The following is a 20049-nucleotide window of genomic DNA, read 5'->3' on the forward strand; positions in this document are numbered from 1 at the left end:
TTTTTTTTTATTTACCATTAATTTTACCCATTCCTGAACTTCATATATAAATGGAATTGTATAGCATGTGCTCTTTTACGCCTGGTTTCGTTTTTTCCGTATTATGTCTGAGATTCATCCATGTTGTTGAGTGTCATTGTATTCCTCATTATATGAGAATGTGCTGCAATTTATTAATTATTTACACTATTTTTAAAAATATTTATTTGAGAGAGAAAGAAAACATATGTGAGAAAGAGAGAGATAGAATCGGCAGGGAGAGGGGCGGAGGGAGAAACATGCTCCTGAGCAGGGAGCCAGGACCTTGGGATCTGACCTGAGCCGAAGGCAGGCATTTAAATTGAGCCGCACAGGCACCCCAATTGCTTACACTATTGATGGATATTTAATAGTTAACTTTTTTTTTTTTTTTGCTATTACAAGCTATATTGCTGCTATGAACATTCTATGTTTTTGGTGAACATGTAAATATTTTTCTCTTGGCTAAATATTTAGGAATGGAATTGCTAGATCATAAAGTGGGCATATGTTTAATAGATACTACCAGTTTGTCAGGTGGTTGTGCCAATTCATCCAACAATGTATGAGAGTTTCAATTGCTCCTCATCATCTCTATTATTTGATATTGTCAGTCTTTTATTTTAACTGTTCTGGTTGTATAGTGGAATTTCATTGCAGTTTTTTTTTTTCTTCATTGCAGTTTTAATTTGTACTTCCCTGGTGGGTAATGATGTTCAGTACTTTTTCATGGGTTTATTGGCCATTTGGATATACTGTTTTTTAAAGTGTCTGTTTAGGTCTTATTGCCCACTGCCCTTTAAACATTTTTTTTTTTCATTTTAAAAAACTTTTTATTTTCATATTGTAAATGTAGTGCAAAGAAGTCCTATATATTCTTCACTCAGGTGCCCATGGTATAGTAATGAAAACCAGGAAATTTACTGGATACAAGACTTTTGACTAATTTACAGACCTTATTTACATTTTGCTATTTGTCTTATCTGTTCCCTGTTCTTTTCCAGGATCCAGTTGAAGATCCCATGTTAATTTAGTTATCTTGTCTCTTACCATAAAGCATAGTTCTTCAGTGTTTTTTATCTTTCATGACCTTGATACTTCTGAAGAGTACTGACCAGTTGTTTTGTAGAATATCTTTCAATTTGGATTTGTCTGCCTTTTCCTTTAAATTTTTTTTTTAAGATTTTATTTATTTATTGACACACAGAATACAAGCAGGGGGAGTGGCAGGCAGAGGAGAGGCAGAAGCAGGCTTCCTGCTGATCAGGGAGCCTGATGTGGGGCTCAATTCCAGGACCCCAGGATCATGACCTGAGCCCATGGCTGACACCCAACCCCCTGAGCCACCGAAGTGCCCCCTAATGGTTAAATTTAGACTATTCATTTTTTACTGAAAGATCACAAAAATTATGTTTATGTTCTTCTCAATGTGTTATATAATGTTATCTATATATCTCACTACTAGTAATGTTAACTACAATCACTTGGTTGAGTTGGTACCTGCCAGGTTTCCCCTTTGTAAAACTATCTTTCTTTTTTAATTGATAAGTATCTTGTGGGGAGATGCTTTGTGACTATGCAAAAATACTTTTCTCGTGGAGGTGGCTGGCTCAGTCAGAAGAGCACCAGATTCTTGATATTGGGATCATGAGTTTGAGCCCCATGTTTGGAGTAGAGATTACTTAAATAAACTTTTTAAAAATACTGTTTTCATTATACTTTAATATGTTAATTTTAACATTCACTGATCATTCTTGTCTATAATTATTACTGTGATGTTTGCCTACTGGTGACTTTCATTCCTTCTGTATTTTTTTTTTTTTAAGATTTTATTTATTTATTCATGAGAGAGAGAGAGAGAGAGAGAGGCAGAGACACAGGCAGAGGGAGAAGCAGGCTCCATGCAGGGAGCCTGATGTGGGACTTGATCCCCGGTCCCCAGGATCACACCCTGGGCTGAAGGCAGCACTAAACTGCAGAGCCACCCGGGCTGCCCTTCTGTTTGTTTTTTGTTTTTGGTTTTTTTTTAAGGGTTTTATTTATTTATTCATGAGAGACACAGAGATAGAGGCTGAGACACAAGCAGAGGGAGAAGCAGGCTCCATGCAGGGAGCCCGATGTGGGATTCCATCCCGGGACTCCAGATCAGGCCCTGGGCTGAAGGCAGGCACTAAACCGCTGAGCCACTCAGGGATCCCTCCTTCTGTATTTTTTTTTTATTTTTTTTTTTTTATTTATGATAGTCACAGAGAGAGAGAGAGGCAGAGACACAGGTGGAGGGAGAAGCAGGCTCCATGCACCGGGAGCCTGACATGGGATTCGATCCCGGGTCTCCAGGATCGCGCCCTGGGCCAAAGGCAGGCGCCAAACCGCTGCGCCACCCAGGGATCCCCTCCTTCTGTATTTATTAATTTAAATTCTGTAAAGAGCTGTCCCTTATTCCTCATGTGTTTATTCAATTATTTCTTAACTCATGGGTATTTATTTTACCCTAGAGTTTTAAACCATTATTTTTGTTATATACTTTGCTGTTCAGATTCTGTCCCAGATTTGGCCATTAGGAACTCCTTAAAATTAGCTCCTGTGCCCTTTTAACATGGCATCATTTTTTAGTACTTTCTTATGCTTATGTTTGTCTTTTCCCATTTTCCTAGTGGGATTTTAACCCTTTGTGTTTTTTTAAATGATTTTATTTATTCATGAGAGACACACACAGAGAGAGAGAGGCAGAGAGAGAAGCAGGCTTCATGCAGGGAGCCCAACATGAGACTCGATCCCGGGTCTCCAGGTCACACCCTAGGCCAAAGGTGGTGCTAAACCGCTGAGCCACCCGGGCTGCCCTATCATTTCATATTTAAGTCTGTGGTCCATCTTGAATTAATTTTTGTGTATGGGGAGGGCCCTGGGTGGCTCAGTGGTTGAGCATCTATCTGCCTTTGGCTCAGGTCGTGATCCCAGAGTTCTGGGATCGAGCCCCATATCAGGCTCCTTGCAGGGGGCCTGCATCTCTCTCTGCCTATGTCTCTGCCTCTCTCTCTGTATCCCTCATGAATAAATAAAATATTTTTAAAATAATAATAATTGTTGCGTATGGTATTTATTGAAAATATCATCCTTGCCCATCTGAATTGCAGGAAGCTGTTATCATAAGTAACATATGTGGTCCTCCTTCTGGACTGTATTCTGTTATATTATTTTTTTTGTCAGTGCCATTGTCTTGAAATATATAGTATTACTCCTTCAACTTTTTTTCTTTTCTTTTTCAAGACTGTCTTGGCATATGTAAGTCCTTTTAATGGATGTCAGAATTAAATTGTTAATTCTCACCAAAAATGAAAAATCCTTTCTAGGGTTTTGTTTAATGAGTCTTTATGTTAATTTGGGGAGAATTGCTGTCCTATCAATATTGAATCTTCCAATTAATAAATATGATATATGTCTACATTTCTTAAGGTCTTTAATTTCTTTCAACACTTTGTTGTAGTTTTCAGTGCACATCTTTTGTTAGATTTGTACCTGGATATTTGATGTTTATTGTTGAAATTGTACATGGTATTTAACATTTTCCAAACAACAAAAATGTTTTAGTTGTTTGTTGCTAGAAGTACAAATTTTTTTTTGTATATTTTGTATATTGTCCTTAGATCTAGCATCTACAAATACCTACTGTAGATGCTATTTATCAAATTGAAGAAGTTCTCTTTCTCAGTGGTAAGATTTTTACATTAATGAGGGCTGATTTTGGCAAATGCATTTTCTCTGTCGAGAGTATCATTTTTTTACTGTTATCATCAATGTAATAAATTGTGTTGTTTCATATCTTGAACCAACCTTTGATTCCTGAATTAAACCCTGCTTGTCCATAATGTATCAAACTTTTTACAGATCTGGTTCGATTAGATCTGCTAATATTTTATAGAATTTCTGCACATATGTTCATTAGAAATATTGGCCCGTGATTTTATTTTCTTTTTATGTCTTTGTTTTGGCATCAGGCTTATATTAGTCTCATAAAATGAGTTAGGAAGAATTCCTTTTATTTTTCTATTCACTACGTATAAGACCAAAGGTTTTCCTTAAATTTGGAAGAGTTCACTGGTGAAATTGTCTGGGCCTGAAGTTTTCTATAGGAAGATTTTAATTTGATTTGATTTGATCTGATCTGATTTATTTGGAGAGACTTAAGCAGGAGAAAGAGCAGAAGGGTAGGGAGAGGAGGACAGAAGAAACCTAAGCACACTCATGCTGAACACAGAGCCTGACAATGAGGCTAAATCTCAGGACCCTGAGATCATGACCTGAGCTGAAACCAAGAGTCAGATACCTAACTGACTGAGCCATCCAGGCACCCTGGAAGATTTTTAAAATGTGGAATCAGTTTACCTCTTCACATGTTTCAGGTTTTTTGTTTGTTTTGTCCATTTTGGTATGTTTTTTTAAAGAATTTATCAGTTTGATCTACGCTTTCCAATTTAATAGCAGGGCAGCCCAGGTAGCTCAGCGGTTTAGTGCCACTTTTGGTCCAGGGTGTGATCTTGGGGACCCGGGATTGAGTCCCACGTAGGGCTTCCTGCGTGGAGCCTGCTTCTCCCTCTGCCTGTGTCTCTGCCTCTCTCTCTGTCTCTATGAATAAATAAATAAAATCTTTTTAAAAAAACAAATTTAATAGCATAAGGTTGTTGCTATTCTTTTGTTATTTTTTAATGTCTATGGCATCTATAAATGATGTTCCCTTTTTCATTCCTGATTTGGTTTATTTGTGTTATTCCTCTCTTATTCATTAGTGCTATTGGTAATGTGTCTTTTCTTCTAAATACTTTCTTTTTTTTTTTTAAGATTTTATTTATTATTCATGAGAAATACAGAGAGATAGGCAGAGAAGCAGGCAGAGGGAGAAGCAGGCTCCATGCAGAGAGCCCGATGTGGGGCTTGATCCCAGGACTTGATCCTAGGATCACGCCATGAGCCGAAGGCAGATGCCCAACTGCTGAGCCACCCAGATGTCCCATCTTCTTAGTACTTTCAAGACTTTTTCCCTCTGGTTGTGGTTTTGCTTTTTATTTTGTACATTTTTCTCTTTATTTCTTATTCAGGTTTGCTGAGCTTCGCTAAAACTCTTTTTGAGGCTTTTTATCAGTTAATCAGTTCAGATATTAATTATTCTCCAATCTCTTTTCTTCTTCAGAGGCTCCACTTACATATATGGTAAATCTTTTGACTGTGTTCCTTTTTTCTTCTACTCACTTCTGTTCTTTCTGTTCTATTTTTCCTCTGCACTTCATGTGGATATTTTTGTTTTTGACTTGCCTTTGAGTTCAGTAGTTCTATCTTCTGCTTGTCTGGTCTCATGTTAAAACCATACAATGACTTCTTAATTTCTTTTTTTTTTTAATTTTATTTCATTTTTTTAGTAATCTCTGTACCCAGTGTGGGCCTCAAACTCACAACCCCGAGAGTCACATGCTCTTCTACCTGAACCAGCCAGGTGCCTCAACTTCTTAATTTCTTAATTTACTGTTCTAGGTTGTCTGAGTCTTTTTTATAGATTTCAGTTCTATTTAATTTCTTCATCTTATCCATTTGCCTATATATTTTTAGTTTTTAACATTTCGATTATGGCTATTTTAAATTGTTTGCCAGTTCTCATATCTAAATTATTGGTAGTTCTGCTTGTATTTTTTTTGTTTTATCTCCAAGCATGTCTAACAGTTTTTAGTTGGATGATAGATATTGTGCTTAAAACAACCATGAAGGCCAAGGGCAACCACTGCCTACATCTAGCCTTCTCGTTATATAAGAAAAATTAGTGTTTTTCAGGTCTCTGTTACTAACAGACAAATACAATTCTTAACATACAGGGAATTTTCAGGATAATGTTGGAAATATTTTAAAACATTTAATTTTTATTAGAGAATTGGCTTATCATTTAGAAGGGTACAAAATTCTCAAAATTTTTATTTATTAGGTTTCAAAGGACTCTCTTGTCTGTAGTGGTATCTTTTGGCTGTGCTCCATGTCCAAGGTGTGGTTATTTTGCAAGCATACTACAGTCTTGGCCACAGAGATCATTGGCTTAAAAGAGAGGAGCAGATTCCCCAGATGGCAAGAATTGAGCTAGAGAGGATATACTCTAGGAGCAAATATGAAGAGAGGTGGGAATGTAGCAAACAGCATGGAGCTATTGAAGTAAAAATGTTTCCTGCCCATTCTACCTGAAAGGTGCAGCACTTGAGGATGTCCCTTTAACCAAGGAAAGGCCATTACAAGAGACCAGAAAGGGGGACTTAAAGTGAGAAGTATGGGAGAAGAAACTCTGTTTCCAAGTTTTTCTGGATTTCTGTTGCTTCTCTGTTTTTTCTGTTTGTTTTGTTTTTTAAGGCTTTATTTATTTATTCATGAGAGACACGGAGAGAGAGAGGTAGAGACACAAGCAGAAGGAGAAGCACGCTCCCTGTACGGAGCCTGATGTGGGACTCGATCCTGGATCCCAGGATCACGCCCTGAACCAAAGGCAGTTGCTCAACCACTGAGCCACTCAGGTGTCCCTACTGTTGCTTCTTTAGTATCTAGCATAATCCCTGACACATAATAAATTATGTTGGCTTATTTTTTAAAAATACTAAAATAATAATAATAATAATAATAAAATACTAAGAGCTTAATAAATAGTAATAATAGTAAAAATATTATAGGAGTGCTTTCAGATTTTGAAGAAGAGACATTTGTGGATTACTTGGATTTTCATTTCCTGAAATATATATACCCCAGAGGAAATGCAATGAGTGCTTGAGGATCACGCCCATTAAATAATTGATAACAAAGTTCTACTTCCTGGGTGGTCAGGTTTTGGTTTTTGGTTTTAGTTTAGTTTAGTTTTGTTTTTTTTATTCATAGAGTTACAGAGATAAAGGCAGAGACACAGGCAGAGGGAGAAGCAGGCTCCCTGCAGGATCCCAGGATCCCAGGATCACAACATGAGCTGAAGGCAGATGCTCAACCCTGAGCCACCCAGGTGCCCTCCTGGGTGGTCAGTTTTACACGCAATTATTGATAAATTTTTTAATGATCAAGCTTTGTACTAGGAATGCTCACTAGCCTTAATACTTTTATAATGCTCTGTTTATTATATTCCTATTACTAATTTAAAAAGACTACTTTTTTTTTTTTAAGACTACGTATTTTATTAAACATTCACCATTGATCTCAAATTCAATTACTCCCCTTAAACAATTTTGATTTTTTTTTTTTAAGATTTTATTTATTTGAGAGAGCAGAGCAAGAGAGAGAGAGAATGAGTGGGGGTAAGGAAGGAGTAGAGGGGGAGGGAGAAGCAGACTTCCTACTGAGCAAGGAGCCCAATGTGGGATCATGACCTGAGTCAAAAGTAGATATTTAACCAGCTGAGCCACCCAGGCGTCCCACAATTTAGACTTTGTTACTATTTAGGTATAACGTTCTTTTGGACATTTTAAACATCTTAAGCACACAAAATATATCCAATTATTACAATTTTATTACTACACTTAAAAGCATTCTAAAGCATCAGTAATACCGATTTAGTCCATTTGTACATCAGGTCTACACTTTTTAATTCCTTCCTATTGTTATACTAATTTAAGTATCTTCCTAAAATTTTTGCAATATTGCTTTGTTTGCTTCTCTGGATTTCATTTTCTTAAGATATGATTCATTAATCCTAAAAGTCTTCTCAAACTGGGCAAGATAAGAGGATCTGGGTTATCAGCCAGTTGTTTCTTGGTTAGGACCTGGGACCTGATTGTACAATCAAAGAACATTAAAAATTGTTTTGACAAATGTATATCTAAACTAAAATGTATATGAATAGGGATCCCTGGGTGGCTCAGTGGTTTAGCGCCTGCCTTCAGCCCAGGACGTGATCCTGGAGTCCCGGGATCAAGTCTCACATCGGGCTCCCTGCATGGGGCCTGCTTCACCCTCTGCCTGTGTCTCTGCCTCTTTCTTTCTCTCTCCCTGTGTGTCTCTCATGAATAAATAAAATAAAATCTTTAAAAAATAAATAAATAAAATGTATATGAATAACTTCTAACAATTATTCAGAATTAATGTAAAAGTAAAATGATATATATACAGGGATATTCATTACAGCATTGTTTGTTATAGTAAAAGATGGGAAACAACCTAAATGGTCATGGGGAGCAGATTGGCAAAATAAATTAAAATGTATCTATTTAATGAAATAAATGTAGCTAAGGGAATTAAGTAGCTCTATATGTACCATTTGGGATCCAGTTCAAGATTCATTAAGTAAAAATAGCAGTGTGTATAACAGTGTGTATAATATCCTATCATATGTGGAAAAATGTATATATTTGTGTGTGTGTATATATATATACACACACACACACACTCTGTATTCTCCAAGTCACATCAGATTGTTGAAATCTCTTCTACTCCAGTCAAAGCCTGAGGTCTCTGGAGTAGGAGAAAATGAAAGATTTGCCCATTTTTCTCACTGGTAATAACCCTCGAGTGTTTATCAGTGGGATGAAGTGTTTATATGTGGGATGAATATAAGGGAATGATCATTCTGGGAGGTATGAGGCAAGTGGGATCTTATCTAGCTTCTTTTGTTTTCCCCAGCTTTGCCCTTTTCCAAGAGGAGCCCAGCAGAGGACTGGTCTTGGCTGCAAATACCAAAACCATGGCTCAGGTGAGATGCTGTTTCCTTTTGCTCAAATAGAGTCATCTTTACCCCTAATAAATGTAAACATTTGTTTTCCTTGTCATGGTATTTTTGGCGTTTAAAAAAAAAAAAAAAAACTTTCAGACAGTTTAGTTAAAAGCAATGTCAAGGGGCACCTGGGTGGCTCAGTTGGTTAAGTGTCTGCCTTCAGCTCAGGCCAGGATCCCAGGGTCCTGGAATCAAGCCCCACATGGGGCTCCTGGCTCGTGTTCTCTCTCTCTCTCAGTCTCTCGTTCACTCTCTCAATAAAATCTTTAAAAATAAAATAAAAGCAATGTCAAAGTCCTCTTACCCTTGCTCTAAAGAAAAAAGTCTACAGTAAGTCAATTCAAAACTGTCTTTCTTGGTTGAGATATTTATAGAAAAAAGAAGTGGTTCCATAATCACTGTTGGGAAAAAGTCTCGTCAAAAATTTTTACACTCTTAAATTATAGGTAACAGAGGGCCAAGTGGTTGGATGATGAGTCTCTCTAAGGAAGTCTTAATCAGATTAAAATCCATCAGAAAATTTCATACAGGTTCCATCAAGAATCCTTATTTGTTCCCAGAAAGATATTGTTAATGACAAAAATGATCTGACTGAGACCTGGTTTGGGAAAAAAAAAAAACTTTTCCCCTGGTTAACCCAATCCCCATTCAGGAACCTGACCCCTATTTCTTTATAAACAACCCAGGGCCCTCCCTAGTTTCCTATTCTTTTAAGCAATGTTTACAAACTCATTTAGTAAGTCCTTCAGCATTTTCTATCTTAGACTTCTGCCATAAATCTTAATAGAACGATATTGTGTTCCCCATTTGTTAATGAATCTAATTTGCTTGGTATGAAGATAAGTAATTAGGGGGACCTCATAAGGAAAAGCCCTGATCATTACCGACTTAGGTTTTTCAAGAAGAAAAATATGTGGAATGGTTTTGCTCTATTTCAGTCTTGGTATGTGGAAAGATCTCCGGGTTTATGAGCCTTTTGGGTTGGGGATATGAATCACAGTTAGTAGAAAGCTCCAACACCTCACCAGATCATCCGTGATAAATAGACTTCAGTAATGCTATTGTGTGAATCTAGATCATCTTCCATCACTTTCCTATAGCACAGGAACAAAGGGAATTTACAGTTGAGCAATGGGTAGTTATAAGTAAGATTAGGCCGATACTGAGATCTTTAAAAATCCCCTTCAACCTCAGTGTCTGAAAACCAAAGAAAATTTGTTTTATATCCATATCATAGACTATTATTCAGTGAAAAAATATGCTTATGAAAAGAATTTGTTGTAACAAGGAATTAATAAATAACTCTTATTATGTAATAGTGTGATGTGAGAAAGAATCAGTCTTAAATTTTATGCAAGTTTAATTTTCTAAGATAAAATATTTTTAAAGTCATTTGCATATTTTACAAGTGGAGTGCCATTCCAATCTTGCCCCATCACCAGACCCACTCCTAAAAGGTGACTCAACTCTCTTGAATATGGTTTGCTATCTTTGGATAAATCAGTTTTATCCTCTTGATTTACTACAGAGTGGAGGGGACATTGTACCCTTGTATTGCACTATTCATTCCTCTAATTCTGTTATTAAAATTTTTTGTCAAATCAGTAGTGTACAGAATATTATGACTACAAAACTGCTCACTGCTGAGCCAACTCATAGCTCTATTCTATTACAACCTTTCATTTTTCCTGGAGCAATTAAGCTTTTTTTCCCCATTTGCTTAGTTGTCCTTGTTTTCCATCTGGTCAAACACATGAATTCATTTTGAGTGTGGAGGCTTCCATTACCATTTTCCCTTTTCCCTGCTCTTACCTGGTCTGGTTACTCTCCGGGCCTACTGCATAGCTTTCCCAAGACTTCCTTTTTTTGTTTGTTTTCCTGAGATTTTCCTTTACTGTTCTCCTGTGTTAATTCACCTATTTCTTGAATACTACATCTTCCCTCTTTTTTGGTTTATTCCCTTCCATCTGGTGGAACACATCTTCTGGTAGTTTCCTAAGAAATTGTGCTAGAGTCCTTTTATGTCTAGAAATGTCTTTTTTCAATCCTCACAACAGAATGATAGTTTAGTTATAGAATCTAGGTTAGAATTTCTTTTCTCCATCAGCATATTAAAGAATTATTCTTACCATTTCTTGTTTTTAGTAGTCTTCTTGAGAACTTCATTGCATCTCTGATTCATGATGTCTTTTATGTAATCTGCTCCCCTTTGGTACTTTAAATGTCTTCTCTTTATCCCTTATTCCGTAACTTTACTCTTAGCTATTTAGGAAAAGAAGAGAGAGAAAGAGCCTCACATGTGTTGATGACTTATTGTATGGCAAGTATGATGTTAGCCATTTGTATATACTACTTCATTTAATTAGGATATCCCTCTTAGCAGGATTTTGCACCTTCCCAGTTTTATCTGGGGGTAACAGAATGAACATGGAAACATGAGATTCAGTCCTACTTGTATGTTTACAGTCCTCCACTTGAGTCCCAAACATCCACACCACTCTATATGCTTGCTGTTTTTCACTTCTATCTTTATTCCTTTCTTCTCTCTTTCCTTCGCAAAAAAACACTTCTTTTTATTAATCAAGTCATATACATGGTTGTTGTTCCAGGAGTCAGTGATGTTCAGTGATGTGTCCATAGACTTCTCTCAGGAGGAGTGGGAATGCCTGAATGATGATCAGAGAGATTTATACAGAGATGTGATGTTGGAGAATTACAGCCACCTGGTTTCAATGGGTAAGGACATCTGTCCATAATAATTCAGATTCTGCCCTCAGAAATCTACTTTCTCCCATGTGAAATGCCTACCTTTCAATAGGTATTTCTACATCCTGTGCTTAGAAGAATGTTTTTTAATATTGTAGCATTAGAAAAAAGAAGCTGCGTTGACTTATGGGGGAAGTTTCAAGCCCTCTGTTATGTTTCATAAATCTGATTTACCTTTCTTTGACTCTTTCTTAATGAAGGGACTAAATTTGAATCCTGGGATATTCTCATCATAAACTTATCTCATTACTTCTTTTGTAAGCAGGACATTCTGTTTCTAAACCAGATGTGATCTCCTTCTTGGAGCAGGGGAAGGAGCCCTGGTTGGTTGACAGAGAACTAACAAGAGACCAGTGGCCAGGTAAGTGAGGCGCAGCAGGTAATGACCCACTTGGTCAGTGGAGAGACTGCACCTTTGAGGTGCTATCTGGGAATCTCCCCTAAAAGCTTTAGGCCCGTTGACAAAAGTAAGCCTTTTCAGCATGAGCTTTCAAATGACCTTACCTTTTCTCCTTACTTAATATACTCTACCTGCTTTACTCTTCCTACACTTCTTTCCAATTCCTCTTATTCTTGTCCACTTCTAACCAGCCAGTGCCGTCCTCTACCCTCTCTACTGATATTCCTTTCTAACCATATTTTGGATCAAATTCCTCATCACTTCTCATCCTCTTCTGTATTTAGTCTTAAAAAAAGCATCACTGTCTCCTGAAATACTTTTTTTTCCTACGTTGCCAAAGGCTTCTTTTCTTCAGAGTTTTTTAGGTAAAGTAGCTCATATAATCATTGATTGATTCACACTAATAACAAACATTTACTGATTTTCAAATGTGTAAGGTATTCTGCTAGGTACTGCAAAGATTAAAAGAATAAGCGATTTCAGGGCAGCCCAAGTGGCTCAGCAGTTTAGTGCTGCCTTCAGCCCAGAGTGTGATCCTGGAGATCCGGGATTGAGTCCCACGTCAGGCTCCCTGCATGGAGCCTGCTTCTCCCTCTGCCTGTGTCTCTGCCCGTGCCCCCCCACCCCCGCCCCCGTCTCTCATGAATAAATAAATAAAATCTTTAAAAAAAAAAAAAAGGGGGGAATCCCTGGGTGGCTTAGCGGTTTAGCGCCTGCCTTTGGCCCAGCGCAGGATTCTGGAGTCCCGGGATCGAGTCCCATGTCAGGCTCCCAGCATGGAGCCTGCTTCTCTCTGCCTCTCTCTCTCTATGTCTGTCATAAATAAATAAATAAATAAATAAATAAATAAATAAATAAATAAATAAATCTTTAAAAAAAATAAAAAGAATAAGCAATTTCAGAATATATAGCTTAATGAGGTACTAGAACACATCTATATATAACTTTATTAAAGTAAAACCATCATAAGAGAGGTTAAAATAAGGAGCTCAGAAAAAATGAGGCCTTAGTATATGGAAGAGATATTGATCTGCACAGATGTCATAGAGGGAGATTTGAGTGTACCTGTCATTAACTATAGATGGAATGCTGGAAATAAAGGCTCTGTGCCTCCATTAAGAACTTAGAGCTGGCCACGATAAACAGAGTTGGTATGAAGGAGTTTAAACAGGACAGTACATTCATTCATTCAGTGTATGTTTATTGAGTACCTGTTGTATGCCCAGCACTATTTTCAACACTGACATTATAGCAGCGAACAGAACGTGCAGAATCTCTATTCCCAGAGCTCATCCTCCAATGCGGAGAGAAATACAAAAATAAATAAATATATATCATGTAATGGTGAGTGCTGAAAAGAAAAAGAAAATAGAGAGGGGATGGAGGATGCTGTTTTATAGGATGGGGTAAGAGAAACTTTTCCAGTTAGGTGACATTTGGGTGGAAACTTGAGATACAGCAGTAAATCATTGTATGTGGTTACTAGAAGGAAGAACGTTCCAGAGGGAGGAAGCCAAACATTCAAGGGCCCTGAAGCAGGTGTGCATCAGCTGTGTTCATGGAGCAGCCAGGAGGCCAGTGCTTTATCCTGGTTGTTAAGTATTTTCAAATAAATCCAAGACTTCATGCCATTCTACCTTTGCATAATCACAGTTTATAGTTCTAAAAAATATGGACATGTTTTTCCTTCCATAACTTTAATGCCATTGTCACCCCTAATAAATTTTACAATTTCTTCGTACACTGGATTGTTTTCATGTTGTCATATTGGGTACTAGTGAGAGTGAACATTTTCATCTTAATGGTCCTATTGTCTCTGACTTGTCCACTACTAAATTTTATCCTTTTTATCTATTACTATCCTTATTTTCTCAGTCAATTTTTATGGACTTTAAGAAATAAAAACATCCATTTACTCATTTCAAGAAGGTGCTTTTACTTTTTAATTTTAATTTGCATTGGCGTCTTCCATATGTATTTTCAATTGTCTGTAGCTCTGTAGTGATTATTGTCATTTCTCATTTTAGAAAAATAACAATCCTCTACAAATTTTATAATACTTTGGGGTTTTTTTGTAAATTTTCAGTAATTTATACGATTTAAATCCATTTTAAGGGTATTTTGCAGTACGGTATAAATTGAGAATCTAAATCAATTAACCTCCCCCCAACACACACTTTTTAGCACCATATCATCATTTAGCTGATTTCATCATTGTTTTATCTGCCTGTTCAGTAGTAAGTTCTGATTTATGCTGGTTTGTATTTCAGGGCCTCTTTTTCTATTTGTTTTATCCATCTGTCCACTTATGCCTACAGAGATAGATATGCCTAGCAGAAGTTAGTATATTGTCATTCTTCTTATTAGAAATTATCACAATAATGTAACAAAAATGCAGGTGGGCATTCCAACAGTTATGAAATGAAGTTTCATGGAACCCTCACTCAGGTCAAGAACTACAGCACTACCAGCACAGATCTCTTTGTGTCTACAATATCTTTGTATCCTTTCATAGTTTTACTATCTAAGAGTGCCATCCACAATATATAGTTTAGTTTTGAGTTTGAATTTTATATATATGGAATCATACTATATATATATATCCTTTTATGTCTTTTTTGTGGAGCATTTTGCTTTTAAGATTCATACATACTGTTACTTGTAGTTAGACTTGATTCATTCCATTATACAAATATACTGCAGTTTATTTAACAGTTCTACTATTCATAGACATTTAGGTTGTTTCCAGTTTTTGACAATTATAAACAGCTACTATGAACATTTTCTGTGTTTTAGGAGTAGGAGAGAAGGGAGTGGATCAGAAGACATCATGTCTTCAGCTGCCAATTTTTCAACTTTTCTTTAATGCCTATACTAGCTTATAATCTCACCAGCAGTATATGAGAACTTTGATTATTTCATGTTTCCTGTTTAACATACAGTATTGTCACGCTTGGATTTTTTCCAATTGGTGAGCGTATAATATAGTTCAATATGGTTTTAATTTGCATTTCCTTTTTTATTGATGAGTTTAACACATTTCATATCATTATTGGTTTCTTGAAATTCTTCTTTAGTGCATTGCCTGTTCAGGTCTTTTTAAAATGTCTTTCTATTAGATTGTCTCTCTTTCATAATGACATGTAAAGATTCTTTATATATTTTGCTTATAAGTACATCCAGTTTTCTAAAATTGTCAATTTCTTCTGAAATGTCTTAACTCTTTATGGTTTCATTTTGTGAACAGAAGTTCTTATTTTTAATCAAATTTATCAGTCTTTTGTGCTTCACACTCACTGGATCTTATGTAAGAAATTCTTCCTCAGCTTATTTTTGAATCTTATATAAACAGAATCACATTAACTACTTTTTTGTCCACTTTAAGGAGTCTTTGCTCACCATATGACCATGAACAGAACATATTCTCCTATGATTGTTGTTCCTTTATAATCTTTTCCCTTAATGGACTAAAAGTTTTACTATGATGTATTCAAGTTTTTTTTTTTTTACCTATATTCCTCATATTTTTCTTCTGGTAGTATTTTTCAATAGAAAAGCTTTAGCAGCCATCTCTTCTGATGTTACCTGCTACTGTTAACTTTTTTTCTCTTATTATTCTTTTAGACATTAAAACATATAGATCATTGTTAGTATCTTTTTTTTTTTCAATTTATACTGCCTTTACATGCAATTCCTTGGCTTATTTTGTATTGTTTCACTAATAAATTCTCTAGCTATGACCATTTGACTCTCCAACCTATCCATTAAGTTTTGTATTTATTTATTTAAAGATTTTATTTTATTTACTCATGAGAGATACAGAGCGAGCGAGAGAGAGGCAGAGACACAGGCAGAGGGAGAAGCAGGCTCCATGCAGGGAGTCCGACGTGGGACTCTATCCCGGGTCTCCAGGATCACGCCCTGGGCTGCAGGGGGCACTAAACCGCTGCATCACAGGGGCTGCCCGAGTTTTGTATTTAAAAAAAGAAGCATATTTATAAAAAAAAATTCTGTATATAAAAGGGGCCTTTGGGTAGCACAGTCAGTTAGGTATCTGACTCTTGGTTTCATCTGAGGTCATGATCTCTCAGCGTCCTGGATCAAGCCCCATATCGGGCTCTGAGCTCAGTGAAGTTTGCTGAAGTTTCTCTCTCTCTCTCAAATAAATAATCTTAAAAAAATACCATATACACAATAGGCTATATATAACATAATGAACATTAAATTATAAGATAATAATGTATAAATCTCTAGACTTGCATATGCAAGAGATTTTCTAGGAAATATACCTAGGAATGTAATTGCTGGGTCTTGGCATACATACTTACCCAGCTTTACTAGGTAATACCAAACCATTTTCCAAGTGTTTGTATCACTCTTTCCCTGTAATTGATACTGAAAGATTTTTTTCATTTTTTAATCATTTGATGAGTATAAAATCTTATTTCATTTTTTTTAAATAAATTTTCTGGGACACCTGGGTGGCTTAGTGATTGAGCATCTGCCTTTGGCTTAGGTTGTGATACCAGGATCGAGTTCCATATCAGGCTCCCCGTAGGGAGCCTGCTTCTCCCTTTGCCTCTGTGTGTCTCATGAATAAATAAAATCTTTTTAAAAATAATAATAAAATAAAAATAAATTAAATTTTCCTGGTTACTATTAAAGATGATTGCCTTTCTTTATTTGGCCATTAGTGTTTCTTCTGTGTGATGCCATTTTGATCATTTTTGTATTAGGCTATTTGTCTTTTTCCTAAGATTGTAGGAATTTCTTACTTTTTTTGTGGATACTATTTTTTTTAAGATTGATTGATTGATTGATTTATGCATGCTAGACAGAGAGAGAGAGAGAGAGGCAGAGACACAGGAGGAGGGAGAAGCAGGCTCCATGTCGGGAGCCGGACGCGGGACTCGATCCTGGGACTCCAGGATCGCGCCCTGGGCCAAAGGCAGGCCCCAAACCGCTGAGCCACCCAGGGATCCCCTGGATACTAATTTTTGGTCAATAACATATTTTGTAGAAATCTTTTCCAGGGATCCCTGGGTGGCGCAGCGGTTTGGCGCCTGCCTTTGGCCCAGGGCGCGATCCTGGAGACCCGGGATCGAATCCCACATCGGGCTCCCGGTGCATGGAGCCTGCTTCTTCCTCTGCCTGTGTCTCTGCTTCTCTCTCTCTCTCACTGTGTGCCTATCATAAATAAAGAAAAATTAAAAAAAAAAAAAAAGAAATCTTTTCCAATTGTAGGTTCTTTATTCACTTTATAATATCTTTTGATGAACAATACAATATGTTAGTATGGTTAAATTATATGATTCTAATATAAGTTATATACAGTTATAAGACAGTCTAGTGTTTTTGCTATATGCTTCCTATCTTTAGGTCTTTTTTTAAAATCCTTTTTTCTTTTCAAAGATTTTATTTTTTTAGTAATCTCTATACTCAACATGGGACTCAAATTCACATCCCCTGAGATCAGGAGTCACATGTTCTACTGACTGAGCTAGCCAGGCACCCCCATATCTTTGAATCTTAAACCCTTTCCTAGCTCAATGTTCCCAATTTTCATTCAAGAATTTTTATGTTTTGACTTATTAAAGCCCTATTAACATACCCATAATTGATTTTTATAAATGGTCTGAGGTAGAGATCAGTTGTAATTTTCTTCCTGTATAAAAATCAAATTATCAAAAAAAAAAATCAAATTATCAAGAAAAAAAAAAAACATTATCTTTTCCCCATTGGATGAAAAGTCCATTTGCTGCTGATCCACCAGGCCACATATTCCTTCTGCATATATTAAAATTCTATGTATATATAGGTCTCTCTTGTCACATTGGCCTTTTTATCTGTCTCTCCTATTTAGTCTTACTTTTATAAAAAGTCCTGATCTCTGACAAGATAGAACCCACTACCTTTTCTTTCAGAAGTGTTTGGTTATACTTTGTCTTCCATGTAAATTTAAAAATTTACATTAAGTAAAGTTTCATTAAAAATTTTTTTGGGGGAGTGGCTGGGTGGCTCAGTCTGTTTAAGCATCCGACTTTTGATTTCGGCTCAGGTCATAATCTCAGAGTTGTGAGACTAAGTCCCATTGAGTGTGGAGTTGGCTTAAAATTCTCTCTCCTACTCCTTTTGCCCCTTTCCTCCTCTTAAACAGTTTTCTTTTTCAACATGCATCTATGAATAAAACTTGCAACAAAGTGAATGTAGAGGGAATGTACTTATAACATATAAAGGCCATATATGACAAACCCATAGCTAACATATTCAACTAAAAGCTTTTCTTCTAAGATGAGGAGTAAGATAAGGATGCCTACCCATGCCACTCTTATTAGCATAGTACCAGAAGTCTTAGAATAATTAGGCAAGAAAAAAGGCATCCAAATTAGAAAGGAAAAAGTAAAACCTTCTCTATTTGCAAATGACATGATATTTATATAGAAAACTCTAAAGATGCCACCAAAAAATTGTTAAAATTAATAAATGAATTCAGTGCAGGCCCAGGATACAAAATCAATATACAAAAGAGTCAGTTACATTTCTTTATGCTAATAATCAACACTCAGAAAGAAATGAAGATAATCCCATGTACAAGTACATGAAAAAGAATAAAACACCTAGGAATAATTGTAACTAAAGAGGTGAAAGACCTGTACACTGAAAACTATAAAACATAAAAGATTGAAAAGATACAAACAGATATTTGTGTTCATAGAGTCAAAGAATTAATGTTAAAATATCCATATTACCTGAAGCAAGTTTCAGATTCGATGAAATCCCTATCAAAATTCCAATGGCAGTTTTCAGAGAAATAGAACAATCATAAAGTTGTATAGAACCACATAAGAACCAAATAGCCAAAACAAACTTGAGAAAGAACAAAGCTGGAACCATCACACTTCCTCATTTCAGACTATATTAAAAGCTATCAAAATTAAAACAGTATGGTATTGGTATAAAAACAGACACATCAATCAATGGAACCAAATGGCCCAGAAATAAACCAACATACATATGATTAATTTATGACAAAGGAGCCAAGGATATACAGTGGTGAAAGGACCTCTTCAATAAATGGTTTTGAGGAAACTGGACAGCAAGAATGAAACTAAACTGTTATCTTACACCATATATAAAAATCAGCTCAAAATGGATTAAGGTCCAGAACATAAGACTTTAAACCACAAACCTAGAAGGAAATGTAGGCAGTATGCTCCTGCATACTTGATACCAGTTTTGGCAATGATTTTTTGGATTTGATATCAAAAGCAAAGGCAAGAAAAGTAAAAATAAACTAGTAGGACTACATCAAACCCAAAATCTTCTGCACAGCAAAGGAAATTGTCATTTTGTTGACCTACAAAATGGAAGAAAATGTTTGCAGATCATATATCTGATAAGGGGGAAATATCTAAAATACGTATACAGAACCCCTAAACTCCGTAGCAAAAAACCTAGTTAAGACATAGAAGATAGGGATCCCTGGGTGGCGCAGCGGTTTGGCGCCTGCCTTTGGCCCAGGGCACGATCCTGGAGACCCGGGATCGAGTCCCACGTCGGGCTCCCGGTGCATGGAGCCTGCTTCCCCCTCCGCCTGTGTCTCTGCCTCTCTCTCTCTCTCTCTCTCTCTCTCTCTCTCTCTCTCTCTCTGTGACTATCATAAATAAATAAATAAATAATTAAAAAAAAAGACATAGAAGATAAAAAAAGAAACTTGGAAATTTTAGAACTAAAAAATATAATGGCAAAATTCTTTTTATAATGGCCAAAGTTTTTAAAACTCACTGGATAAGCTCAATAAAATGGAGATAATGGAAAAGTTGGTGAATTTGAAGGTAAATCAAAATTAGTTCACATAAAATAATGGAGAGAATAAAGATTGAAAACCTGAAAATAGAGTTTCAGAGACACCTGAGACTACAGAGGTTTAACATTTTATCAAAGTCCCAGAAGGAGAAAGTTTGGGACTGAAAAAAGTATTGTAAGAAATGGCTTACCAAATTCAGTGAAAGATATGCCAATTCAAGAAGCTCAACCATCCCAAACAAGATAAACACAAATCCGTAACAGACACATCATAATCAAATTGCTGAAAATGGATGACCAAAAAACAATGAAAGAACCATAGGAAAAATAATGCATTACTTATAGG

At 36.2% G+C, this 20049-nt stretch overlaps 1 protein-coding gene across 6 annotated transcripts in view; it reads left to right on the top strand.

Annotated features, from left to right (window-relative positions):
* The window catches only part of LOC112928495 (uncharacterized), a 125034-nt gene that overhangs the window by 1355 nt on the left and 103630 nt on the right, over nt 1-20049 (top strand). For 2 of the 6 annotated variants that reach the window (XM_072753948.1, XM_026010269.2), the window contains exons 2-4: nt 8641-8710; nt 11341-11467; nt 11763-11858. In XM_072753948.1, the coding sequence (XP_072610049.1) occupies nt 8702-8710; nt 11341-11467; nt 11763-11858 (232 nt within the window). In that variant the 5' untranslated portion in view covers nt 8641-8701. Of the gene's footprint in view, nt 1-8640; nt 8711-11340; nt 11468-11759; nt 11859-20049 lie in introns of those variants that run through there. The other 4 variants (XM_072754071.1, XM_072753807.1, XM_026010268.2 and 1 more) reach the window with 3 other exon arrangements.

Source organism: Vulpes vulpes, chromosome 1 (assembly GCF_048418805.1).
Source record: "Vulpes vulpes isolate BD-2025 chromosome 1, VulVul3, whole genome shotgun sequence".
NCBI lineage: Eukaryota > Metazoa > Chordata > Mammalia > Carnivora > Canidae > Vulpes > Vulpes vulpes.